Genomic DNA, 27409 nt, shown 5'->3' with positions numbered 1-27409 from the left:
TTACTGAGGCATGGTGACGTGTGTTTATCTGTGTAAAGTTTCATTCATTTTCTGCACAGCAATGAGATGGATAGAAAGCTGTCATTTCAACAGTGTCTTTCACCATTTCATCGTGTCCGAAAGGGCTTTACAGTGCAGGTCTCCCTCAGTACTGACCCTCCGACAGAGCAGCACTCCCTCAGTACTGACCCTCCGACAGTGCGACGCTCCCTCAGTACTGACCCTCCGACAGAGCAGCACTCCCTCAGTACTGACCCTCCGACAGTGCGACGCTCCCTCAGTACTGACCCTCCAACAGTGCAGGTCTCCCTCAGTACTGACCCTCCGACAGTGCAGGTCTCCCTCAGTACTGACCCTCTGACAGTGCAGCGCTCCCTCAGTACTGACCCTCCGACAGTGCAGCGCTCCCTCAGTACTGACCCTCTGACAGTGCGACACTCCCTCAGTACTGACCCTCTGACAGTGCAGCACTCCCTCAGTACTGACCCTCTGACAGTGCAGCACTCCCTCAGTACTGACCCTCTGACAGTGCGACACTCCCTCAGTACTGACCCTCTGACAGTGCGACACTCCCTCAGTACTAACCCTCTGACAGTGCGGCACTCCTTCAGTACTGACCCTCCGACAGTGCGGCACTCCCTCAGTACCGACCCTCCGACAGTGCGGCACTCCCTCAGTACTGACCCTCCGACAGTGCGGCACTCCCTCAGTACTGACCCTCCGACAGTGCGACACTCCCTCAGTACGGACCCTCTGACAGTGCAGCACTCCCTCAGTACTGACCCTCTGACAGTGCGGCACTCCCTCAGTACTGACCCTCCGACAGTGCGACACTCCTCAGTACGGACCCTCTGACAGTGCAGCACTCCCTCAGTACTGACCCTCTGACAGTGCGGTGCTGCCTCGCGGTGCAGCCTGTTTGTGGACTGATTTTGCACTGCAGGTAGTACAGTGTTTGGAGAACACAGGTTACACCTGTCACTCCATACAAATAATGAATGAGGTTTTTTAACTTATACCTTCAGAACAATGTTCCGGGCAACACTAAAATGGGAGATGATTCTATCCACAGACACATCACGGCCCACAGCAGACCTAGACAGAGAAACACGATATAATAAACACCGGGAACAACACAGCTGAGAGGATTTGGAATATCACATGACAACATAAGAAATAGGTGCAGGAGCAGGACATTCGGGCCCCTCTAGCCTGCTCCACCATTCACTATGACCATGGCTGATCCTTCACCTCTACCTCACTTTCCCACCCCATTGACAGATCCATTCAATCTCTGACTGTACATAAGTCTATTCATCTCGGACTTGAATCTACTCAACAACTGAGCACCCACAGCTCTTTGGGGTAGTAACCTGGTGAGTGCAGAGTCATCACAGCATCATGTTCCCTGTCCAGTGAGCTGACCCACATGACAGTTTTTCATCTTTGTGCTTCGAGACAGAGCGGTTTATTATTCTGCCATTCACACTCTCTCTGTACAAATGCTTTGTCTGTTACTATGGCTATTACCACTCCCTTTGCCCTTTGTTCCATCACATCTTTGTTATTTAATCTCTCCTGCCCTATCACACACTTTCTCTTTTGTTCTCTCCCCCACCCCTCTCCCCGTCACTTGCTTAAAACCTAATTATTTTAAAACCTTTGCCAGTTCTGATGAAAGGTCACAGACCTGAAACGTTAACTCTGTTTCTCTCTCCACAGCTGCCTGACCCGCTGAGTATTTCCAGCGCTTTCTGTTTTTATTTCAGATTTCCAGCATCCGCAGTATTTTGCTTTTATTTTATTATTAGGATAGATTCCTCCTCCGACGGTTCCCTAGTTCCGAGACTCAGGAGAGACCATGTAATGCTCGTACCTCTCTTGTGCTGTGGGCTCAGCAAGGGAAGGCTGCCCCTCAGGAAGGGCGAGTGAAGGCAGGGATTGGTCACTGGGCTGGTCATTTCACACCATTCCACACGAGATCGCCCGGGTAAAGAACAGCTTCGGCCAACTGCAACACACAAAACAAAAGCACAGAGCACACGAGGTAAATGCGGATCAGTGACCATCTCCCTCCGAATAAAACACCCTTCCCCACCACCCAGGGTAAGGGAGAGAGGGAGGGAGCTAAGGCTAACAGAGACAGCAGACATGCTCAGAGGAGTCTGTGGCGCTCACACCAGCAGAGGCTGAGAATGTACTGATTCTTTACTCTGAACCCACCAACTCCCCATCACATGCTTTTAAACTGGGGCCGCTAATCTCCCACTCTAATGGGTCATTTATTAGTATCTATTTCTGGTGCTATGTACTGAGAACAAAGGAAGAGGAGGAGGCCATTCAGCCCTTCCAGCCTGTTCTTTTTATTCATTCATGGGATGTGGCGTCACTGCCAATCAATTAGATCATGGCTGGTCTGTATCTCAACTCCATCTTCCTGCCTTGGCTCCATATTACTTAATCCCCTTACCCAACAAAAATTCATCAACCTCAGTTTTGATATTTTCAACTGACTCTGCCACCCCGCTCCCCCCAGCCTCAACAGTTTTTATTGGGAGTGTGTCCTAGATTTCCACTCCCCTTTGTGTGAACAAGTGCTTCCTGCTATCACCCCTGAACGGCCTGGCTCGAATTTTAAGGTTCTTCCCCTTTGTCCTGGACTCCTCCAGCAGAGGAAATAGTTTCCCCTGTGGAATCTGCAGCTCAGCCCTGCTTGATACCAATTCCCACCATGAGTCACTGCCAGGAGGGGGAAGCGCAGAACATCGAAAAGACAGAGTAGAGGCACAGTTTGTGAGTGCAAGAGTGTGTGAATGGTTTGTATATGTGAGAGAGAGAGAGAGAGAGATTAGGGAGACAGTGTATGAGTGAGAGACTGTGTGTGTGTGTGCACATGAGAAACAGAGAGAATGTACGCGTGAGAAAGACGGTGTGCCTGCTTGGGAGAGAGAGACAGATTGTGGGCAAGATTGTGCACACACAGATGTGTGAGAGAGAGGTTGTGTGTGTGAGAGCATGCATATCTTTGTGTGTGTGTGTGTGTGTGTGTGTGTGTGTGTGTGTGTGTGTGTGTGTGTGTGTGTGTGTGTGTGTGTGTGTGTGTGTGTGTGTGTGTGTGTGTGTGTGTGTGTGTGTGTGTGTGTGTGTGTGTGTGTGTGTGTGTGTGTGTGTGTGTGTGAGAGAGAGTGCGTGAGTCAGAGCATGATGACAGCATTATTGAAAGATTGAAAGTGACTTACTGCCAACGTTCCCAATGGAAAACCCTCCACATTTTCCCTCTGATCCTTGGCAATTCCAACGATTGTTCCTTCGGAAGCAGGTTTCCATGCAGGATGGAGGATAAGGATTTGGGGAAACAGTCCCAAAACACAGCCCGAGGGGAGCCGGGATCCATGGGAATAGGAGGCCATGCCATGGTGGGGTAGGGATGAGGCCAGGCAGGGTAGATCATAGGAAGGGAATTCTGTGGCTGGAAAGGTCCGGCTCCTTGGGAAGAAAGGGGACCAGAGGGAGGACCAGTCTGGAGTGTCCAGCAGGGGTAGGCTTCCTCGCTGAGGTGGAGAGTAGGCCCCGACAGGGAAGGGCGCACAGCGACCGGACAGGGGGCACTGTCCAGCTGTGGGTGGAAGGTGGGGCTGACCTTTGACCTTTCAGTGGGGTGCAGGTCACAGCAGTGGTCTGCTGCTCCTGGTGGAAAGATTGAGTCAGGGGCCCGGGGTCAGAGGGCATGGGGGGAGAGGCGTCTGAGGAGAGGTGGGGCTCAGGCTGGACGCAGTGTTGACCAATGAGTGACGGGCAGGGATGGAGTGGTGGACGAGGCCAGAAGATGGTGGGCTCCTGTCAGCAGAGAGACAAAGCAGGAAGGGCTGGAGCTGAAGGGTATGGGGTCGCTGGTGTCTGGGGAAGAGAGATGCAATGCTGGAGGGGCATGTGTGAGAAAGTGAATGTAGGAGGAGAGAGGAAGAGAGCAAGATGGGGAGAGTTGTGTGACAGAGAGATGGAGGAGAGGGAGAGGGGATGGAGCGAGAGATGGGCAGGGACAGAGAGAGATGGGAGAGGGAGGGAGGACAGAGAGAAAGATGGGAGGGAGGGAGAGAGAGATGGGAGGAGAGGGAGAGGGGAATGGAGCGAGAGATGGGCAGGGAACAGAGAGAGATGGGAGAGGGAGAGAGAGAGAGAGAGAGAGAGATGGGGGGAGAGAGAGAAAGATGGGAGGGAGGGAGCGATGGAGGGAGAGAGATGGGAGGAGGAGAGAGAGAGATGGGGGGGGGGGAAGAGAGAGAGAGAAGGGAGGGGGAGAGAGAGAGAAGGATGGGGAGAGAGAGAGAAGGATGGGGAGAGAGAGAGAAGGATGGGGGAGAGAGAGAAGGATGGGGAGAGAGAGAAGGAGGGGGGGAGAGAGAGAGGAGGAGGGGGGGAGAGAGAGAGGAGGAGGGGGGGAGAGAGAGAGGAGGAGGGGGGAGAGAGAGAGGAGGAGGGGGGGAGAGAGAGAGGAGGAGGGGGGGAGAGAGAGAGGAGGAGGGGGGGAGAGAGAGAGGAGGAGGGGGGGAGAGAGAGAGGAGGAGGGGGGGAGAGAGAGAGGAGGAGGGGGGGAGAGAGAGAGGAGGAGGGGGGGAGAGAGAGAGGAGGAGGGGGGGAGAGAGAGAGGAGGAGGGGGGGAGAGAGAGAGGAGGAGGGGGAGAGAGAGAGAGGAGGAGGGGGAGAGAGAGAGAGGAGGAGGGGGAGAGAGAGAGAGGAGGGGGGGGAGAGAGAGAGAGGAGGGGGGGGAGAGAGAGAGAGGAGGGGGGGGAGAGAGAGAGAGGAGGAGGGGGAGAGAGAGAGGAGGAGGAGGGGGAGAGAGAGAGGAGGAGGGGGAGAGAGAGAGAGGAGGAGGGGGAGAGAGAGAGAGAGGAGGAGGGGGAGAGAGAGAGAGAGGAGGAGGGGGAGAGAGAGAGAGGAGGAGGGGGAGAGAGAGAGAGGAGGAGGAGAGAGAGAGAGAGGAGGAGGGGGAGAGAGAGAGAGGAGGAGGGGGAGAGAGAGAGAGGAGGAGGGGGAGAGAGGGAGAGAAGGGGGAGAGAGAGAGAGAGGAGGAGGGGGAGAGAGAGAGAGGAGGAGGGGAGAGAGAGAGAGGAGGAGGGGGAGAGAGAGAGGGGAGGAGGGGAGAGAGAGAGAGGAGGAGGAGGGGGAGAGAGAGAGAGGAGGAGGAGGGGGAGAGAGAGAGAGGAGGAGGAGGGAAGAGAGCGAGAAGGAGGGGGAGAGAAAGAAGGATGGGGAGAGAGGTGAAGATGGAGAGAGAGAGGAAGATGGAGGGATAGGGGATGATGGAGAGAGAGGGGATGATGGAGAGAGAGGGGATGATGGAGAGAGAGGGGAGGTGAGGAGGGAGCGATGGGGGAAAGAAAGAGATGAGGAGAGGGGAAGGGGACAAGTATGGACAGATTGAAAGGCAGGGTAGCAGGGAGGAGAGGGATAGAGAGAGAGAGGGGGGGATGAGAGAGAGAGAGAGAAGTGCAGGAAAGATAGGAGGAAGTAAAAAAAAAAGTTTACAAAACACAAGAAACAGATGAAAAAACATTCAACAAATATCATGTGGGGAAGGGAGGCAAAGACAGGGAAATGGAGAAAAAAGAATAACATGAATTAGTCACAACTCTGGACAAAATGAGACATTTATAAATAATGAAAAGAATGAACAAGAATAAATGAGAACCCAGCAATGCCTCACTACTCTGGACTCACTGACTCTCACCAGGGTACAGTGTGGGAGCACGGACCCTCCCTGGGGGATGTGTCCGGGGGCACAGACTCCCTGGGGTACAGTGCTGAGGGCACGGATTCTCACTGGGGTACAGTGTGTGAGCACGGACCCTCCCAGGGCACAGAGCTGTGGACACTGGTTCTCCATGGGGTACAATGCAGGGGGCACGGACCCTCCCAGGGCACAGAGCTGTGGACACCGGTTCTCCCTGAGGTACAATGCAGGGGGCACGGACCCTCCCAGGGCACAGAGCTGTGGACACCGGTTCTCCCTGGGGTACAATGCAGGGGGCACGGACCCTCCCAGGGCACAGAGCTGTGGACACTGGTTCTACCTGGGGTACAATGCAGGGGGCACGGGCTCTCCCTGGGGTAGAGTGCTGGGGGCACTGGCTGTCACTGGGGTACAGTGCTGTGGGCACTGGGTCTCACCTGGGGTACAGTGCTGCAGGCATTGGCTCTCGTTGGGAGACAGTGCTGGGGGCACGGACCCTCCCTGTCACACAGTGCTGCGGGCACTGGCTTTGCTGGGGCACCTGGCTATGGGCACGGGCTGTCCCTGGGGTACAGTGCTATGGGAACGGGCTCTCCCTGGGGTACAGTGCAGGGGGCAGGGGCTCTCCCTGGGGTACAGTTCTGGGGGCAGGGGCTCTCCCTTACTTACAGTGCTGGGGGCACAGACTCTCATTGGGCTAAAGTGCTGGAGATCACTGGACAGTGAACAGGAGCAGGAACCCTGGCTGATTTCCCCGTCTCTGACCCAGGGGTCAATGGACAGTGATGAGGAGCAGGAACCCTGGCTGATATCCCCCTCTCTCTGACCCAGGGGTCACTGGACAGTGATCAGGAGCAGGAATCCTGGCTGATTTCCCCCTCTCTCTAACCCAGGGATCAATGGACAGTGTTCAGGAGCAGGAACCCTGGCTGATTTCCCCCTCTCCCTAACCCAGGGGTCAATGGACAGTGATCAGGAGCAGGAACCCTGGCTGATTTCCCCCTCTCCCTAACCCAGGGGTCAATGGACAGTGATCAGGAGCAGGAACCCTGGCCGATTTCCCCCTCTCCCTAACCCAGGGGTCAATGGACAGTGATCGGGAGCAGGAACCCTGGCTGATTTCCCCCTCTCTCTAACCCAGGGGTCAATGGACAGTGATCAGGAGCAGGAACCCTGGCTGATTTCCCCCTCTCTCTAACCCAGGGGTCAATGGACAGTGATCAGGAGCAGGAACCCTGGCCGATTTCCCCCTCTCCCTAACCCAGGGGTCAATGGACAGTGATCAGGAGCAGGAACCCTGGCTGATTTCCCCCTCTCCCTAACCCAGGGGTCAATGGACAGTGATCAGGAGCAGGAACCCTGGCCGATTTCCCCTCTCTCTAACCCAGGGGTCAGTGGACAGTGATCAGGAGCAGGAACCCTGGCTGATTTCCCCCCTCTCTCTAACCCAGGGGTCAATGGACAGTGATCAGGAGCAGGAACACTGGCTGATTTCCCCCTCTCTCTAACCCAGGAGTCACTGGACAGTGATCAGGAGCAGGAACCCTGGCTGATTTCCCCCTCTCTCTCTAACCCAGGGGTCAATGGACAGTGATCAGGAGCAGGAACCCTGGCTGATTTCCCCCTCTCCCTAACCCAGGGGTCAATGGACAGTGATCAGGAGCAGGAACCCTGGCCGATTTCCCCTCTCTCTAACCCAGGGGTCAATGGACAGTGATCAGGAGCAGGAACCCAGGCTGATTTCCCCTCTCTCTGACCCAGGGGTCAGTGGACAGTGATCAGGAGCAGTAACCCTGGCTGATTTCCCCCTCTCTCTAACCCAGGAGTCACTGGACAGTGATCAGGAGCAGGAACCCTGGCTGATTTCCCCTCTCTCTGACCCAGGGATCAATGGACAGTGTTCAGGAGCAGGAACCCTGGCTGATTTCCCCCTCTCCCTAACCCAGGGGTCAATGGACAGTGATCAGGAGCAGGAACCCTGGCTGATTTCCCCCTCTCCCTAACCCAGGGGTCAATGGACAGTGATCAGGAGCAGGAACCCTGGCCGATTTCCCCCTCTCCCTAACCCAGGGGTCAATGGACAGTGATCGGGAGCAGGAACCCTGGCTGATTTCCCCCTCTCTCTAACCCAGGGGTCAATGGACAGTGATCAGGAGCAGGAACCCTGGCTGATTTCCCCCTCTCTCTGACCCAGGGGTCAATGGACAGTGATCAGGAGCAGGAACCCTGACAGATTTCCCCCTTTCTCTAACCCAGGGGTCAATGGACAGTGATTAGGAGCAGGAACCCTGGCTGATTTCCCCCTCTCTCTAACCCAGGGATCACTGGACAGTGATCAGGAGCAGGAACCCTGGCTCATTTCCCCCCTCACTCTGACCCAGGGGTCAATGGACAGTGATCAGGAGCAGGAACCCTGGCTGATTTCCCTCTCTCTCTAATCCAGGGATCACTGGACAGTGATCAGGAGCAGGAACCCTGGCTGATGTCCCCCTCTCTCACCCAGGGGTCAGTGGGCAGTGATCAGGAGCAGGAACCCTGACTGATTTCCCCCTCTCTCTAACCCAGGGGCCACTGGACAGTGATCAGGAGCAGGAACCCTGGCTGATATCCCTCTCTCCATAACCCAGGGGTCAGTGGACAGTGATCAGGAGCAGGAACCCTGGCCGATTTCCCCCTCTCCCTAACCCAGGGGTCAATGGACAGTGATCAGGAGCAGGAACCCTGACTGATTTCCCCCTCTCTCTAACCCAGGGGCCACTGGACAGTGATCAGGAGCAGGAACCCTGGCTGATTTCCCCCTGTCTCTGACCCAGGGGTCACTGGACCGTGATCAGGAGCAGGAACCCTGGCTGATTTCCCCTCTCTCTCAAACCCAGGGGTCACTGAACAGTGATCAGGAGCAGGAACCCTGGCTGATTTCCCCCTGTCTCTGACCCAGGGGTCACTGGACCGTGATCAGGAGCAGGAACCCTGGCTGATTTCCCCTCTCTCTCAAACCCAGGGGTCACTGGACAGTGATCAGGAGCAGGAACCCTGGCTGATTTCCCCTCTCTCTCTAACCCAGGGGTCACTGGACAGTGATCAGGAGCAGGAACCCTGGCTGATGTCCCCTCTCTCTCTAACCCAGGGATCAATGGACAGTGATCAGGAGCAGGAACCCTGGCTGATTTCCCCCTCTCTCTAACCCAGGGGTCAATGGACAGTGATCAGGAGCAGGAACCCTGGCTGATTTCCCCCCTCTCTCTAACCCAGGGGCCACTGGACAGTGATCAGGAGCAGGAAGGCTGGCTGATTTCCCCCTGTCTCTGACCCAGGGGTCACTGGACAGTGATCAGGAGCAGGAACCCTGGCTGATTTCCCCCCTCCCTAACCCAGGGGTCAGTGGACAGTGATAAGGAGCAGGAACCCTGGCTGATTTCCCCCTCTCCCTAACCCAGGGGTCAATGGACAGTGATCAGGAGCAGGAACCCTGGCCGATTTCCCCTCTCTCTAACCCAGGGGTCAGTGGACAGTGATCAGGAGCAGGAACCCTGGCTGATTTCCCCCCTCTCTCTAATCCAGGGGTCAGTGGACAGTGATCAGGAGCAGGAACCCTGACTAATTCCCCCTCTCTCTGACCCAGGGGTCACTGGACAGTGATCAGGAGCAGGAACCCTGGCTGATTTCCCCCCTCTCTAACCCAGGGATCACTGGACAGTGATCAGGAGCAGGAACCCTGGCTGATTTCCCCTCTCTCTAACCCAGGGGTCAGTGGATAGTGATCAGGAGCAGGAACCCTGGCTGATTTCCCCCCTCTCTCTGACCCAGGGGTCAGTGGACAGTGATCAGGAACAGGAAACCTGGCTGATTTCCCCCCTCTGTCTGACCCAGGGGTCACTGGACAGTGATCAGGAGCAGGAACCCTGGCTGATTTCCCCCCTCTCTAACCCAGGGATCACTGGACAGTGATCAGGAGCAGGAACCCTGACTGATTTCCCCTCTCTCTAACCCAGGGGTCAGTGGACAGTGATCAGGAGCAGGAACCCTGGCTGATTTCCCCTCTCTCTAACCCAGGGGTCAGTGGATAGTGATCAGGAGCAGGAACCCTGGCTGATTTCCCCCCTCTCTCTGACCCAGGGGTCAGTGGACAGTGATCAGGAACAGGAAACCTGGCTGATTTCCCCCCTCTGTCTGACCCAGGGGTCAGTGGACAGTGATCAGGAGCAGGAACCCTGGCTGATTTCCTCTCTCTCTGACCCAGGGGTCACTGGACAGTGATCAGGAGCAGGAACCCTGGCTGATTTCCCCCTCTCTCTCTAACCCAGGGGTCACTGGACAGTGATCAGGAGCAGGAACCCTGGCTGATTTCCCCACTCTCTAACCCAGGGGTCAGTGGACAGTGATCAGGAGCAGGAACCCTGGCTGATTTCCCCCTCTCTCTAACCCAGGGGTCACTGGACAGTGATCAGGAGCAGGAACCCTGACTGATTTCCCCTCTCTCTAACCCAGGGGTCACTGGACAGTGATCAGGAGCAGGAACCCTGGCTGATTTCCCCTCTCTCTCTAACCCAGGGGTCACTGGACAGTGATCAGGAGCAGGAACCCTGGCTGATGTCCCCTCTCTCTCTAACCCAGGGATCAATGGACAGTGATCAGGAGCAGGAACCCTGGCTGATTTCCCCCTCTCTCTAACCCAGGGGTCAATGGACAGTGATCAGGAGCAGGAACCCTGGCTGATTTCCCCCCTCTCTCTAACCCAGGGGCCACTGGACAGTGATCAGGAGCAGGAACCCTGGCTGATTTCCCCCTGTCTCTGACCCAGGGGTCAATGGACAGTGATCAGGAGCAGGAACCCTGGCTAATTTCCCCCCTCTCTCTAACCCAGGGGCCACTGGACAGTGATCAGGAGCAGGAAGGCTGGCTGATTTCCCCCTGTCTCTGACCCAGGGGTCACTGGACAGTGATCAGGAGCAGGAACCCTGGCTGATTTCCCCCCTCCCTAACCCAGGGGTCAGTGGACAGTGATAAGGAGCAGGAACCCTGGCTGATTTCCCCCTCTCCCTAACCCAGGGGTCAATGGACAGTGATCAGGAGCAGGAACCCTGGCCGATTTCCCCTCTCTCTAACCCAGGGGTCAGTGGACAGTGATCAGGAGCAGGAACCCTGGCTGATTTCCCCCCTCTCTCTAATCCAGGGGTCAGTGGACAGTGATCAGGAGCAGGAACCCTGACTAATTCCCCCTCTCTCTGACCCAGGGGTCACTGGACAGTGATCAGGAGCAGGAACCCTGGCTGATTTCCCCCCTCTCTAACCCAGGGATCACTGGACAGTGATCAGGAGCAGGAACCCTGGCTGATTTCCCCTCTCTCTAACCCAGGGGTCAGTGGATAGTGATCAGGAGCAGGAACCCTGGCTGATTTCCCCCCTCTCTCTGACCCAGGGGTCAGTGGACAGTGATCAGGAACAGGAAACCTGGCTGATTTCCCCCCTCTGTCTGACCCAGGGGTCACTGGACAGTGATCAGGAGCAGGAACCCTGGCTGATTTCCCCCCTCTCTAACCCAGGGATCACTGGACAGTGATCAGGAGCAGGAACCCTGACTGATTTCCCCTCTCTCTAACCCAGGGGTCAGTGGACAGTGATCAGGAGCAGGAACCCTGGCTGATTTCCCCTCTCTCTAACCCAGGGGTCAGTGGATAGTGATCAGGAGCAGGAACCCTGGCTGATTTCCCCCCTCTCTCTGACCCAGGGGTCAGTGGACAGTGATCAGGAACAGGAAACCTGGCTGATTTCCCCCCTCTGTCTGACCCAGGGGTCAGTGGACAGTGATCAGGAGCAGGAACCCTGGCTGATTTCCTCTCTCTCTGACCCAGGGGTCACTGGACAGTGATCAGGAGCAGGAACCCTGGCTGATTTCCCCCTCTCTCTCTAACCCAGGGGTCACTGGACAGTGATCAGGAGCAGGAACCCTGGCTGATTTCCCCACTCTCTAACCCAGGGGTCAGTGGACAGTGATCAGGAGCAGGAACCCTGGCTGATTTCCCCCTCTCTCTAACCCAGGGGTCACTGGACAGTGATCAGGAGCAGGAACCCTGACTGATTTCCCCTCTCTCTAACCCAGGGGTCAGTGGACAGTGATCAGGAGCAGGAACCCTGGCTGATTTCCCCTCTCTCTAACCCAGGGGTCAGTGGATAGTGATCAGGAGCAGGAACCCTGGCTGATTTCCCCCCTCTCTCTGACCCAGGGGTCAGTGGACAGTGATCAGGAACAGGAAACCTGGCTGATTTCCCCCCTCTCTCTGACCCAGGGGTCAGTGGACAGTGATCAGGAACAGGAAACCTGGCTGATTTCCCCCCTCTGTCTGACCCAGGGGTCACTGGACAGTGATCAGGAGCAGGAACCCTGTCTGATTTCCCCCTCTCTCCAACCCAGGGGTCAGTGGACAGTGATCAGGAACAGGAACCCTGGCTGATTTCCCCTCTCTCTAACCCAGGGGTCAGTGGACAGTGATCAGGAACAGGAACCCTGGCTGATTTCCTCTCTCTCTAACCCAGGGGTCACTGGACAGTGATCAGGAACAGGAACCCTGGCTGATTTCCTCTCTCTCTAACCCAGGGGTCAGTGGACAGTGATCAGGAACAGGAACCCTGGCTGATTTCCCCCTCTCTCTAACCCAGGGGTCAGTGGACAGTGATCAGGAGCAGGAACCCAGGCTGATTTCCCCCTCTCTCTAACCCAGGGGTCAGTGGACAGTGATCAGGAACAGGAACCCTGGCTGATTTCCCCCTCTCTCTAACCCAGGGGTCAGTGGATAGTGATCAGGAGCAGGAACCCTGGCTGATTTCCCCCTCTCTCTAACCCAGGGGTCACTGGACAGTGATCAGGAGCAGGAACCCTGGCTGATTTCCCCCCTCACTCTGACCCAGGGGTCAATGGACAGTGATCAGGAGCAGGAACCCTGGCTGATTTCCCCTCTCTCTAACCCAGGGGTCAGTGGACAGTGATCAGGAGCAGGAACCCTGGCTGATTTCCCCCTCTCTCTAACCCAGGGGTCAGTGGACAGTGATCAGGAGAAGGAACCCTGGCTGATTTCCCCCTCTCTCTAACCCAGGGATCAGTGGACAGTGATCAGGAGCAGGAACCCTGGCTGATTTCCCCTCTCTCTAACCCAGGGTCAGTGGATAGTGATCAGGAGCAGGGACCCTGGCTGATTTCCCCCTCTCTCTGACCCAGGGGTCAATGGACAGTGATCAGGAGCAGGAACCCTGGCTGATCCTTCTCCCCAGACCCTTCAAACTGTCCTGTCCGAGAGATCAGCTAATCCAGAGACATAGTCAATTGCAATAAGAAGATTCCATTTGACTCACCACTGTACTCAGTAACCTGTGTATTATCCCCCAATAAACCTCACCTCACCCAAAAAAAGAGTCTGCATTATATGTTTTAAAAACTCCTTGTTTATCTTCACTGTTGTCCCTTCTGATACTGTCCACCCAGACAGATGGTTTCTTTTTAAGATAGAAAAAGTAAATGCAAAATGAAATTTTTTTTGAAAGAAGGGAGAATATTCTGGCTGTAGGAACAACAAATAGCATTTTTATAGCACCTTTAAGGCCCTAAGTTGCTTCACTGGAGGGTAAATCAGACAAAATTTGACACTGAGTCACATAAGGAGATATTAGGACAGGTGACCAAAAGTGTGGTCAAAGGGGTTGGTTTTAAGCACCCTCTTAAAGGAGGAGAGGGAGAGACGGAGAGGTTTAGGGAGGGAATTCCAGAGCTTCGGGTCCAGGCAGCTGAAGGCACGGCTGCCAATGGTGGAGCGATGGGAATCGGGGGATGCAAAGAGGCTGGAATTGGAGGAACGCAGAGATCTCAGAAGGGTTATGGGGCTGGAGGAGGTTACAGATATAGCTAGGGGTGGGGAGGAGGTGGGTAGCGAGACTATGGAGGGATTTGAACAAAAGGATAAGAATTTTAGTTTGGAGGCATTGCCGGACTGCGAGCCGATGTAGGTTAGCAAGCGCAGGGAGTGATGGGCGAACAGGACTTGGTACGAGAACATTATTCTTTCAATTCCAGCCTCTGGGTCACCCCACTGTTGGTCGACGTGCTTCCAACCGCCTGGGTCCCAGTCTCTGGAACTCTCTCTCTCTCTCTCTCTCTCCCTTTTAAAGCTCACCTCTGTAACCAAGCTCCTCCTATTAACTCCTTCTCAGGAGCAGGTTGAGACCGACAGCAGTTTGGATGGAGCTGAGCCGCTCATTTAGGACGTATGACAAGGACAGTAAGAATTGCAAGTTAAGAAGCAAGACTGTAAACACCACGGTGGGGCGGGGGGAGAACATGAATATTACTGACATGGGTCAATATTTTATTCTGTCAGAATCTGGGACTCTATCAAGCTTCTTTGCACGGAGTGAAATGCCAAGGAAGCTTCCCCAGATTCTCTGCTCCTCTTCTGCACCACAGGGAGGAGATCAGTAGCAACCTTGTGACAGAGCAGCTGATTGATCCCCAGTTGAGCTGCTGAACCAGACCCCTCCCGAACACCAGGCCTCCGACAGAGGGGAGCAGCCTGGGCACCTATTCCTGAAGACTGGACCAGGGTCAAACTGAACGGGATGCAGTCACAGGTTCTGACAACAACTTCCACATGATGCAGCAAAACGTCCCTAAAAACAGACTGATCTGGTCATTATCCACGTTGCTGTTTGTGGGATCTTGCTGTGCGCAAATTGGTTGCCGCGCTTCCTGCATTACAGCAGTGACGACACTTCAGAAAAGCACTTCAGTGGGTGGGAAGAGCTTTGGGGTGTCCTAAGGTGGTGAAAGGGGCTATGGAAGTGCAAGACCCCTCTTCCTTCTTCCTCTCCCGAAGGCACTGACTCATTTCTGCGGGTGCTGCGTCATACCCCTCATACCTCCACAAAGAAAGGCCTTGCTCCACCAGAGAGGGCAGCACATCCTCACGGAGCATCCACACTCACACTCACACTCCAGTAGGGTTGGCCAGCCAGTGGGTGAGGAGCAGGAATCACAGTTGTCTATCTCCACTCCCCTACACCACCGCGCCCCCCCCCCCCAAGCCCACCACCTCTTCCTAACCTCCCTAACCCACAACACTGAGGCCAGTTGATGAACCCAGTGTAAGCCTTGGAGCGTGACCCAAGATATCCTGAACTGGGAGGGGTGGAGGGGGTGGGGAGTGGGGGGTGGGTGCAGTTACTGGAGGGGAGGCACGAGTTTGGAAGAGGAAAAGAAAGTAGATGAATCCAACCAAGTGAATGTACAACGGGGATGGAAGGGGAGTGGGCAGGAGCTGGACAGTCCTTGACGTTGTATTGTCACAGTCTTCCCTCTGGAGAACAGTGTGAAACAGTGGGAGGATTTGCTGATTAACAGTCTGAAAGGGTGGTGTGCTTATTGCTTTTGGATAGTCACACTCTCCGCATGGCGATCAGACAGGCCTCAACGTGAACACTTTTGCCGTGGCCATGAAGGTACAACAAGGTAAGGGTCACCCCCCCCTCTCCCAGTTCCGTTTGTTCTTGGCTTCTATCTCTCACCTGTGACACCGGTTTGTCCCGTTTGAATTTTAATCTAGCAGAATAGGCATTTTAATACTGAGTACAGATTCAGCAAAAGATAACATATCTCACATATCTAAAAGTGCTTCTCAGGAGCATAAATCAGACAAAAATTGACAATGAAGCCACATGAGGAGATATTAGGAGAGGTGCCAAAAGCTTGGTCAAACTGAAGGTTTTACGGAGTTTCCTAAAGGAGAGAGAGAGACGGAGAGGTTTAGGGAGGGAATTCCAGAGCTTAGGGCCCCAGGCAGCTGAAGGCACGGCCGCCAATGGTGGAGTGATGGAAATTGGGGATGAGCAGGAGGGCAGGTTTGGAGGAGCACAGAGATCTTGGAGGGTTGTAGGGGCTGGAGGAGGTGACAGAGATATGGATTTACCTATTGAGACAAGGAAACAGTTTCTCCTTATTTATTCTATCAAAGCCCTGCATGATTTTCAACGCCTCTATAAAATCTCCCATGAACCTTCCCTGCTCCAAGGGGAACCAACCCCAGCTTCTCCAGTCTCACCACATAACTGACATCCCTCAGCCCTGGTATAATTCTGGTATATCTCTGCACCTTCCCCAGGGCCTGCTGCAATCGAATCTGGGGCAGAATCGCCAACGTCTACGACTGAAGCTCACCTGATTAGCTCGAAACGCAGAGCCAGGAGCTGGAAGGAAAACCCAGGCCTGGATCTTTTGCTCAGGGCCTGCTGTTCAGCAGCCTGACCCAGAGGGTCTGTTCACCCTTGACCCTGTGCCCGAGTTCACAGCTTCCCGCTGACATGACCACTCATCAGCACCTGCACAGCTTCTCACCCCAATCTCAGTACAGCGAACAAACAGGGGAGGCTCTGCCCGCAAGTCAGGACCAAAGCGAAACTAAAGCTTCCTGCTCTTACGAAACACAGAGTCTCTTCATAACTGCATTGTGCTATTAACCCTTTCACTGCAATAACTCATTCATCAGAAACTAACTTGCATTTATAGAGTGCCTTTCATTACCCCTGGATACCCCAAAGCCCGTTACAGTCAAGAAGAACATAGCAACAGCAGGAGGCCATTCAGCCCCTTGCACCTGTTCTGCCATTCAATTCGATCATGGCCAACATGTATCTTAACTCTATCTACCAGCCTGGTTCTGTAATCCTTACCCAACAAAAATCAATCCATCTCAAGTTGCCCATTTCCAACTGACTTTCAGCCCCAACAGCTTTTTGGGGGGAGAGTGTTCCAGATTTCCACTCCCACTTTGTGTGAAGAAGTGCTTCCTCATATCACCCCTGAACGGCCTGGCTCGAATTTAAAGGTTCTGCCCCCTTGTTCTGGACTCTTCCCCTCCCCCCACCAGAGGAAATAGGGTAGAGAGAAACTATCAAATCTTTTAATCATTTTAAACGGACTAGATTTTGCCAAATCTTTAAAGAAGTAGGTTATCTCGAAACGTGAACACATTTTAAGTATGGCTGTACTATTGTGATTGCTGTAACTGCTGGGCTTTAAAACATAATCTTGTATTTTAATGCATATAATTAAAGTTTTTTTAAATTGTGCAATCCTAGGCATCTACTCAGAGAGTAGTAGGGGCGTGGAACGCCCTGCCTGCAACAGTAGTAGACTCGCCAACTTTAAGGGCATTTAAGTGGTCATTGGATAGACATATGGATGAAAATGGAATAGTGTAGGTCAGATGGTTTCACAGGTCGGCGCAACATCGAGGGCCGAAGGGCCTGTAGTGTGCTGTAATGTTCTAAATCTAAACACCTCAATTAGATCGCCCTTAATCTGCTACTTGAGGGAATACAAGCCTAGTCTATGTGCCCTGTCGTCGTAATTTAACCCTTTTAGCCCGGTATTAGTCTGTTTTATCTGGTCAATGAATGGAGGGGCATAAACTCAGGGTTAGTCACAGGAGTGCTTCAGGACAAGGGTAGGGGAACATTCTTTGAACCCAAAGAGTTGTTGGGACATGGGATCCATTCCCAGCGAGGGCTGGTGCAGTCACATCAGTCACGACGTTGTGGGGAACACATGATGAGGAATAATGCTAAGAGGTACGGGGAAACAGCAGGGAATTGGGACTAGGGTTAAGGTTAGGTTGCTCAGGCATGGAGCCTGCACTGGTATAAGAGTCTAATTCTCTCTTGCTGAGTTGAGATTTCTATCAACTGGCGCCCTGGATGAGATCAGCTGATCAGGAATGGAACTTGGGATCTTCCTGATTGCTTTGCCTCAGGGCTGTTGACTGACGGATTAAACAGGACGCTCTCTGCTCTAACCCGCAGTTAAACCCATCTTCAGCAACTGTCCAAACAACTCACCTGTGCCAACCAAATTCAAGGCAGATTTTAATTAAACGGTAACCAAATGTCAGATAACAGACATTAGTTAACATGTAAACTCCGATAAACCGGGGACCTGACTCACTGTGAGGTCATCTGGCAAACTGAGATGGAGTCATGGCTACGGAATTCCACTTAACAACGCACAGGAACCAATCACAGCAACTCTTGCTACACAAAGAGACCTGCCATGGCAACAAGGAATGGGGCATTATCATTGGTAGAGGTCAAAATTATTCCTACCCCATCTTTCCAGTTCTCTGAGCACCCCACGCTCTCTGCAGGTGCCCAATATTACAGGAGTACAGTTCCATCAGCACCACAATTGGCCTCAGTATCCTTTCCATTCCAGGGGTGCGCAGGCCAATTGTGGGTTGTGAGTTGACTGAACAACAACTGTTAGGTTAACGATAAACCAGAGTGTATAGGGACTGGAGTCAAATGGAGGACATTGGGAAAACAGTTGGGTTCTTCATACAAAACAAGGTCATCGTCTCCTCTCATAGCTTGCATTTATATAGCACCTTTTAATGTAGTTAAAAGTGCAGTCCCCATATTATTAAAAGGATATAGAGGCATAGTATCAATGCATTTAAGGTAAAGCGAGACAAGCATATGAGGGAGAAGGGAATAGAGGGTTACAATGATAGATTTCGATGAGGAATGATGGGAGGAGGCTCGAGAGGAGCAGAAACACTGGTGTGGACTGGTTAGGCCGAACAGCCTGTTTCTGTGCCATATATTCTACGGAGTAAAATGTCCCAAGGTGCTTTACAGGAACGTTACCAGTTGCCAGGTCACGTAAGAAGATATTAAGACAGGTGATCAAAAACCCCTCAATCCTCCCGATCTCTGCATTGCCCCAATTCTACTCTTTTGTTCACACAATATTGAATCGCTCCACCATTGGCGGCCGTGCCTTCAGCCGCCTGGGGGCCCTAAGCTCTGGAATTCCCTCCTTAAACCTCTCCGCCTCTCTCTCTCCTCCTTTAAGAAGCTCCTTTTTGACCAAGCTTTTGGACACCTGTCCTAATATCTCCTCATATGGCTCAGTATCACTTTTTGTTTGATAATGGCTCCGGTGAAACGTTAAAAGTGCTACATAAATACAAGTTGTTGTTGGTGTTGGGTGAAATTGTTGCACACAGTTGGGTAGATCTGGACTCTGTGGTTTAGTGTCAAACAGGTGATGCGTCGGGAGCCCACTTTACATGTCCCCATATGTTTGTTTCCATCAAAATAAACCATCACTGCTCAGTGCATGGCTCTCTCCCCTCGAGTCACCAAGTTTTGGGTTTGAGCTCCACTACAGAGGCTTGAGCACAGAATCCAGGCTGACACTCCAAGTGCCTTACTGAGGGAGCGTCGCACCGTCGGAGGGTCAGTACTGAGGGAGTGCTGCACTGTCGGAGGGTCAGTACTGAGGGAGCGCTGCACTGTCGGAGGGTCAGTACTGAGGGAGCGCTGCACTGTCGGAGGGTCAGTACTGAGGGAGCGCTGCACTGTCGGAGGGTCAGTACTGAGGGAGTGCCGCACTGTGGAGGGTCAGTACTGAGGGAGTGCCGCACTGTGGAGGGTCAGTACTGAGGGAGTGCCGCATTGTCAGAGGGTCAGTACTGAGGGAGCGCCGCATTGTCAGAGGGTCAGTACTGAGGTAGTGCCGCATTGTCAGAGGGTCAGTACTGAGGGAACGCCGCACTGTGGAGGGTCAGTACTGAGGGAGCGCCGCACTGTGGAGGGTGAGTACTGAGGGTGCGCCGCGCTGTCGGTGGGTCAGTACTGAGGAAGTGCTGCACTGTCGGAGGGTCAGTACTGAGGGAGCGCCGCACTGTGGAGGGTCAGTACTGAGGGTGCACTGTGCTGTCGGAGGGTCAGTACTGAGGGAGTGCTGCACTGTCAGAGGGTCAGTACTGAGGGAGCGCCGCACTGTGGAGGGTCAGTACTGAGGGTGCACTGTGCTGTCGGAGGGTCAGTACTGAGGGAGTGCCGCACTGTCAGAGGGTCAGTACTGAGGGAGCGCCGCACTGTCGGAGGGTCAGTACTGAGGGAGTGCTGCACTGTCAGAGGGTCAGTACTGAGGGAGTGCTGCACTGACGGAGGGTCAGTACTGAGGGAGTGCCGCACTGTCAGAGGGTCAGTACTGAGGGAGTGCTGCACTGACGGAGGGTCAGTACTGAGGGAGTGCCGCACTGTCGGAGGGTCAGTACTGAGGGTGCGCTGCGCTGTCGGAGGGTCAGTACTGAGGGAGTCCCGCACTGACGGAGGTTAAGTACTGAGGGAGTGCCGCACTGTCAGAGGGTCAGTACTGCGGGAGTGCTGCACTGACGGAGGGTCAGTACTGAGGGAGTGCTGCACTGACGGAGGGTCAGTACTGAGGGAGTGCCGCACTGACGGAGGGTCAGTACTGAGGGAGTGCCGCACTGACGGAGGGTCAGTACTGAGGGAGTGCCGCACTGTCGGAGGGTCAGTACTGAGGGAGTGCCGCACTGTCAGAGGGTCAGTACTGAGGGAGTGCTGCACTGTCAGAGGGTCAGTACTGAGGGAGTGCCGCACTGTCAGAGGGTCAGTACTGAGGGAGTGCCGCACTGTCAGAGGGTCAGTACTGAGGGAGCGCCGCACTGTGGAGGGTCAGTACTGAGGGTGCACTGTGCTGTCAGAGGGTCAGTACTGAGGGAGTGCAGCACTGACGGAGGGTCAGTACTGAGGGAGTGCCGCATTGACGGAGAGTCAGTACTGAGGGAGTGCCGCAATGTCAGAGGGTCAGTACTGAGGGTGCGCCGCGCTGTCGGAGGGTCAGTACTGAGGGAGTGCTGCACTGTCGGAGGGTCAGTACTGAGGGAGTGCTGCACTGTCGGAGGGTCAGTACTGAGGGAGTGCTGCACTGTCAGAGGGTCAGTACTGAGGGAGTGCCGCACTGTCAGAGGGTCAGTACTGAGGGAGCGCCGCACTGTGGAGGGTCAGTACTGAGGGTGCACTGTGCTGTCGGAGAGTCAGTACTGAGGGAGTGCCGCACTGTCAGAGGGTCAGTAATGAGGGAGTGCCACACTGTCGGAGGATCAGTACTGAGGGAGTGCTGCACTGTCAGAGGGTCAGTACTGAGGGAGTGCTGCACTGTCAGAGGGTCAGTACTGAGGGAGCGCCGCACTGTCAGAGGGTCAGTACTGAGGGAGTGCTGCACTGACGGAGGGTCAGTACTGAGGGAGTGCCGCACTGTCAGAGGGTCAGTACTGAGGGTGCGCTGCGCTGTCGGATGGTCAGCACTGAGGGAGCGCCGCGCTGTCGGAGGGTGAGTACTGAGGGAGTGCTGCACTGTCAGAGGGTCAGTACTGAGGGAGCGCCGCGCTGTCGGAGGGTCAGTACTGAGGGAGCGCCGCACTGACGGAGGGTCAGTACTGAGGGAGTGCTGCACTGACGGAGGGTCAGTACTGAGGGAGTGCTGCACTGACGGAGGGTCAGTACTGATGGAGCGCTGCACTGTCGGAGGGTCAGTACTGAGGGAGTGCCGCACTGTCAGAGGGTCAGTACTGAGGGTGCGCCGCACTGTCAGAGGGTCAGTACTGATGGAGCGCTGCACTGTCGGAGGGTCAGTACTGAGGGAGTGCTGCACTGTCAGATGGTCAGTACTGAGGGATTGCCGCACTGTCGGAGGGTCAGTACTGAGGGTGCGCTGTGCTGTCGGAGGGTCAGTACTGAGGGATTGCCGCACTGTCGGAGGGTCAGTACTGAGGGAGTGCTGAACTGTCAGAGGGTCAGTACTGAGGGTGCGCCGCACTGTCGGAGGGTCAGTACTGAGGGAGTGCTGCACTGTCAGAGGGTCAGTACTGAGGGTGCGCCGCACTGTCGGAGGGTCAGTACTGAGGGTGCGCTGTGCTGTCGGAGGGTCAGTACTGAGGGTGCGCCGCACTGTCGGAGGGTCAGTACTGAGGGAGCGCCGCACTGTCAGAGGGTCAGTACTGAGGGTGCGCCGCACTGTCGGAGGGTCAGTACTGAGGGAGCGCCGCACTGTCAGAGGGTCAGTACTGAGGGTGCACCGCACTGTCGGAGGGTCAGTACTGAGGGTGCCCTGTGCTGTCGGAAGTTCCATCTTTGAGATGTGACATTGAACCTTGGCCCTGGTGGATGTTACAGATCCCATGGCTGTTCTGTGTCAATATTCATTCCTCAACACCAGCAATACCAGATGAACTGACCATTCATCTCCACACTGCTTTGGGAGTTTTTGGTTGTAGCTGCATCAGTCACTGCCTTTCAGAGTAACAGTCGCTGTGATGGGCTGTTGAATGTTGCTGGGAATGCTCCCCACACATACACTAGGAATAGGATTGACAGGATTGGGAAAGTTCCACACACTCTCTTACCTTCTTTGGTGGTCTTGTCTCGGCCATCAGCCTTTCCACGGGCTCTGCTGCTTTCTCCATCCACGCTGGCGGGTTCCTCTGTATGAACCTCTCTGCGACCCTCTGCTTGACCCTCTTCACGACCCTTCACTTGTTTCGGTCTGAGGAAGGTCTTCGCCAACAGGTGGTCTCCAGTATATTGACTGTCCTCTAAGTCACGTGAGTTCTGGGGCTTGTCAAAGAGATTCTGTCCTCCGAGCTGCCTGGTGCTTAGTTTATCCGAAACTTCCGTCACCGACTCCAACAAACTCTTGCCGTTTCCAGGTCCTGTGTTTGCTGAGCAGCCCCTGTCCTCCTCTTCTGACCCCTTAACTGCAGCTGGGTTCAGCCCTTGACCTCCAGCCTCTGACCCATGCTGAGTGCTGTCCCTCATCGCATTGCGTGTTGAACCGCACTGTGCATCACTCTGACTGAATGGAAGGCTACACTTGCCCAGGTGGCTCCTGTAGCGAAGCTCCCTGAAGGTGACCACCTCCTTCTGCTGGCTCCAGCTGTTTCCCGTGCCCTGGGACTCAGGGACAGCTCCTGCCTGCTGATGCATCAAGGCATTTGGAGGTGGTGGCAGCTCGCTGTCAGGGGAGAAGGCCATTAACCAGTCGCTCTTGTCCTCTTTGGCTTTGGGGATTGCATGTCCAGCTGTGCTTTGCCTTCTCTTCTGTGCCAACTCGTGAAAAGAGGTGATGTTTCTGGGTTTCCGTGTACTGGGTTGGGTTTTGGCCCCCAGGCAGAGCCCTTCGGGCTGGGCTTTTGCCCCCAGGCGGAGCCCTTCGGACCGGGCTTTGGCCCCCAGGCGGAGCCCTTCGGGCCGGGCTTTGGCCCCCAGGCGGAGCCCTTCGGGCCGGGCTTTGGCCCCCAGGTGGAGCCCTTCGGGCCGGGCTTTGGCCCCCAGGCGGAGCCCTTCGGGCCGGGCTTTGGCCCCCAGGCGGAGCCCTTCGGGCCGGGCTTTGGCCTCTGCCTCCAGGTGGAACATATTGGGCTGATCTTGGGCCCCCTGCCGGAGCTCTTCGGACTGGGCTTTGGCCCCCAAGGGGAGAGCTTTAGGCTGGGCTTTGGCCCCCAGGCGGAGCACTTTGGGCTGGGCTTTGGCCCCCAGGGGCAGCTCGTCGGGCTGGGCTCTGGCCCCCAGGGGCAGCTCTTCCGGCTGAGCTTTGGCCCCCAGGCGGAACTCTTCCGGCTGGGCTTTGGCCCCCAGGCAGAGCTCTTCCTGCTGGGCTTTGGCCCCTAGGCGGAGCTCTTCCAGCTGGGCTTTGGCCCCTAGGCGGAGCTCTTCCGGCTGGGCTTTGGTCTCAATTGGAGTGTCTTCAAATGTCATGAGCTGCTCGCCTTGCACTCTGGGTGTAGAAAACAGCCTGGGTGCCTCGTCGAATGGAGAGAGTGTGACCCAGCCTTGCTCAGGAGCCTCGCTGACTGCGGCTTGAAGCTTGGCCGGAGTGAGCTGACCTAATGTGCTGAAGAGCGGGATTGATGGCTGGGACTGGGGAGAGGGCAGTTTGCCGATAAAGCCCCCATGAGGTGAAGCCTTCAGTCTGTCGATGTTGGAAAGGTGATCGAACATGGCAAAGGTTTTGCAGCTAACCTTGGGGTCATGTTGTCCAGTTGACCTCTGACCTGTGACCTGGGCAGTAGGACTGAGGTTCTGGTTGATGTCTGAATGGGATTTGATGGGGGACTTCAGTGGGATCCTCAGCACTGGTCCTGGTTCAACCACACCCACATTATTTACCTCACCAACTGCATCCTGATCAGAACCAGGGCTGATAGACAAAGAGTCTGGGCAGGTGTTCCCAACCTTGGCTAGCTTAGACAAGGGGCTGGAGCTGGCAGAACGGCAGCTACTGATCACTGGCTCTCGGGGTTCACAGGTCGGTTCAGAGTTGGCCAACTCATCCTGGCAAATGGTGTTGGGATTGGTGTCGGAGTCAAAGTCTGAGCAGCTGCTGAGCGGAGAGGAGGAGGAGGAGGCGGAGGACGATGATGGGGAGCGGGTGGAGGCCGAAGACGGGGAGCTGACATCAGGAGGGGCCTCTTGACCGTCCCGTGCGGTGCATGACGCTGAGCGGGGGCAGGAACGGCAGCGCTCCGTCGGGTTATTGCAGTTGGCATCCACTTTGGGCGACTGGTTGGCAGCCTTACCCTGGCACCCGGTGCAGACAGAGCCCTCTCCTCCCCCGTGGGATGGTGTCTGTTCCCAGGTGCCCACGGTCGCGGCGCCCAGGGTAAGCTGGGCTTGGCTGTCTTGGGGAGGGGGGATGAGGAAGCCGCCTGTGTAGCGCCCGAAGGAGCAGCCCCGCAGACGGAGGGTATTGAGGTTTTTGAGGGTGCATTCCCTGGCCGCAAACACCCGGTTGGAGTGACAGCTGGCCTCCAGTGGCGGAAGGTGGTCGAATTCCTGGATGACGCAGGGGTACATGCTGCTGGAGATCATACTCTGTAGCCCCAGGAGAGATCCTCCCCCATCAATTGTTGCTCCCTGGGCTAGTTGTGGGGCTGGGGTAAGGGGTGGGAGCGCGGGCAGGGGTAACTATAGGAAGGGATCCTGTCGCTTTCTGGTCAGATGTTCATCTCTCGCTGTCAGTTCTCCATATCCTCCCTCTGCCAACAGCAACTATCCCCGTCCGAGTGTCCGTAGGGTGTGGCGGCAGTGGGGGGTATGAGCAGGAGGCGTGGTGATACCTCTTCCAGTGTGCAGACACCGATCAATCTCCCTGACAATGTGCCAAGCCTCAGATCTCTTGCTCTCCTCAGTTACTCAGGACACTGCAGTGTGGGGACAAGGCAGAGAAGCAGGGATCAATGCAACAGCTCCTTCCCATCACTGCAAACTTTATCTCCCATTCCCCATCCCTCCCAATGGTGCTGACCCTGCTGCTGGAGACTACGGGTTCAAGGTCTAAGTGGGCCATTCTCCAAATGTGTGCAGCTCTGTGTGCACAGCAGGGGCACGGCCGAGTCTGAATGCAAACCCCGCCACAAAAGTCTTGGAAAAAATCCCGCTAACTAGTTGCATCCGAGTATGAGTGCCCCCCAGTGAACACTGACACATCCCCCCCACGCCCCCAGTGAGAGACTCTCCCCCAACAAGCATTCCTCCCCATCCCCCAAAACAAGAGTTGCCTCCTCCTGCTCAAGTGAGATAACCCACACAGTGCAAGTCCCACCGACGGCAGACGGAGGGTATGTTTCATTCTGACATGATGTCTCGGTGTGAGGTTACGTGCCCTCTGCATTGTGCAGTCAGCTACAGCACCGATAGATCGATGTACATCTGTACAACACAATTACGTCATTCTCTAAATGGGACACACCCTGATCCCAACCCCCCACACCCCCCTCCCTCTCCCCACTCATACCCGTCACGCTCAACCGGTCCCGGAATCGTTTAATTGTGCTCAATTACAGTCAAGCATCTGCTGGTGATAACTAGGCTGTGGCTCTGGGATCTGTCAGGAACTAGGGGAGTGGGGGAAGGGGGGGGGGGGCGGTGGGGAGAACTGTGCTTACTGGGGGCTGGTGAGGTGGGGAGGTATGCAGGGAAAGTGCTTACCTGGCGAAGTCTGTCCCTCTCTTGGTTGCTGCACCAAGCAGGCTGTTTAATCAGGCTGCAGGGAGATAAATGGGCACTGCCTTCCTTGCACCATCTGCTGCGCTTGGCTCTCTCAATGAATGAAGCCTCCTCGCCCTGGATACTGCCGAGCCTTCAATTCCATCGACTGAATCTCCCCACACACACCCTCGAGGCTTCAAATGACGCAAGGCAGAGCCTGCACTGTTATTGGCTCTTCACAGGACTCTGAATTAAAGCAGCCTTGCAATCTATCATCACAAAAATAGAAAGCAACTGTGAGTGCTGATAATGTGAAATAAGGGCAGGTTATAGGCAGGCCAGCAACATTACCGACAGACAACAGCAGCTTCAAGGTTTGGAGAAAGCCGATACATTCTCCCTCTCGATATACCCAGTATTTTCTGCTTCTACTTTATGCATTCTGGGGATGTGGGTGTTGCTGCTAAGGATAGCACAATCACACATCCCGAGTTACCCTTCAGAGGGTTGGTGATATAATTCAATGGCTAACTTGTCCACTTCAGGGGGCAGTTAAGAATTGATAGCAGGCAAAATCCGCCAGACTCCATTCTTCCACGCTACGTAAACTTGAGTTTGTCCGAAACTCTCCTGTTCACCCATCACCCCTGTTGTCACTGATCTACATCGGCTCCTGGTCCAGCAAAGCCTTGATTTTAAAATTCTCATCGTTTTCAGATCCCTCCATAGTCTGCCCCTCCTGATCTCTGTAACCTCCTCCAGCCCCACAACCCTCCGAGATCTCTGCACTCCTCTAATTCTGAACTCAGGGTCTCTCCGGTAACAGAATCACGACACTACTGTTCCCATTGGTGTTAAGAACAAGTGCAATTTAAGACACTAAACTGTTTTAAACTTGCTCCCTGTGTTAATGTGTGGAGGGCTGATTACATAATGTAACAGAATCCAGTCACCGCTGTGTCAACGAGTTAAACCTGAAAAACTGGTACAGTCCCCTCCACAAATAGTGGGCACAATGGTGCTAACGCAGTGGACGATAAAACCGTTAAATGTTAACACTGCAAACAGCTGACTGAAGCTGACCCAAGTCCCCTTCAGCTGATCGTTCTGTTAACATCGGCTCAGTCGAAAAGCTAAGAACCCGTTCAATGGTTTGACAAAGAACTTGCATTTCTATAGCGACATTCACAACCTCAGCAAAGGACCAAAGCGATTTACAGCCAATGAGGTACTTGTTGAAGTGCAGTCACTGTTGCAATGTAGGAAACACGGCAGCCACATTGCGCACAGCAAGGTCCCACAAACTAAAAGGAGATATTTGGGGCAGCACAGTGGTGCAGTGGTTAGCACCACAGCTCCAGTGACCCGGGTTCAATTCTGGGTACTGTCTGTGTGGAGTTTGCAAGTTCTCCCTGTGTCTGCGTGGGTTTTCCCCGGGTTCTCCGGTTTCCTCCCACATGCCAAAGTCTTGCAGGTTGATAGGTAAATTGGCCATTATAAATTGCCCCTAGTGTAGGTAGGTGGTAGGGCATATGGGATTACTGTAGGATTAGTATAAATGGGTGGTTGTTGGTCGGCACAGACTCGGTGGGCCGAAGGGCCTGTTTCAGTGCTGTATCTCTAAATAAATAAATAAAATATTGACAGGATTTAGTAACACTGTTTAAGGGACAAATATTGGCTGGCATATCAGGGAGAACTCCACTGCTCCTCTTCAAAATCGAGGCTGAATGACTTTTTTACATTCCCCATGAGGGGACAGGCCTGGCCTTGGTTTTACATCTCATCCAAAAGAGATCATTCCGACAGTGCGGCTCTCCCTCAGTACTGACCCTCCGT

The 27409-nt window shown here is 54.6% G+C and overlaps 2 protein-coding genes across 2 annotated transcripts in view; both read right to left on the bottom strand.

Annotated features, from left to right (window-relative positions):
- The window catches only part of LOC137356903 (AP-4 complex accessory subunit RUSC2-like), a 17816-nt gene extending 17710 nt beyond the window's left edge, over nt 1–106 (bottom strand). The window contains exon 1 of the mRNA XM_068022742.1: nt 58–106. Coding sequence (XP_067878843.1) covers nt 58–106 — 49 coding nt within the window. The remainder of the gene's footprint in view (nt 1–57) is intronic.
- A 915-nt stretch (nt 107–1021) lies between these two features.
- On the bottom strand, nt 1022–25748 carry LOC137356952 (uncharacterized). Its single transcript, XM_068022836.1, has 4 exons — nt 25571–25748; nt 21988–24783; nt 1877–2011; nt 1022–1095 (listed from the first exon to the last, which is right to left on the bottom strand). Exons 2-4 carry the CDS (start codon nt 24449–24451, stop codon nt 1022–1024), a joined length of 2673 nt encoding a protein of 890 aa, XP_067878937.1. The 5' UTR covers nt 24452–24783; nt 25571–25748.
- Nucleotides 25749–27409: the final 1661 nt, after the last annotated feature.

Source organism: Heterodontus francisci, chromosome 46 (genome assembly GCF_036365525.1).
Source record: "Heterodontus francisci isolate sHetFra1 chromosome 46, sHetFra1.hap1, whole genome shotgun sequence".
Taxonomy (NCBI): domain Eukaryota; kingdom Metazoa; phylum Chordata; class Chondrichthyes; order Heterodontiformes; family Heterodontidae; genus Heterodontus; species Heterodontus francisci.
This window is presented reverse-complemented; position numbering and strand designations above follow the sequence as displayed.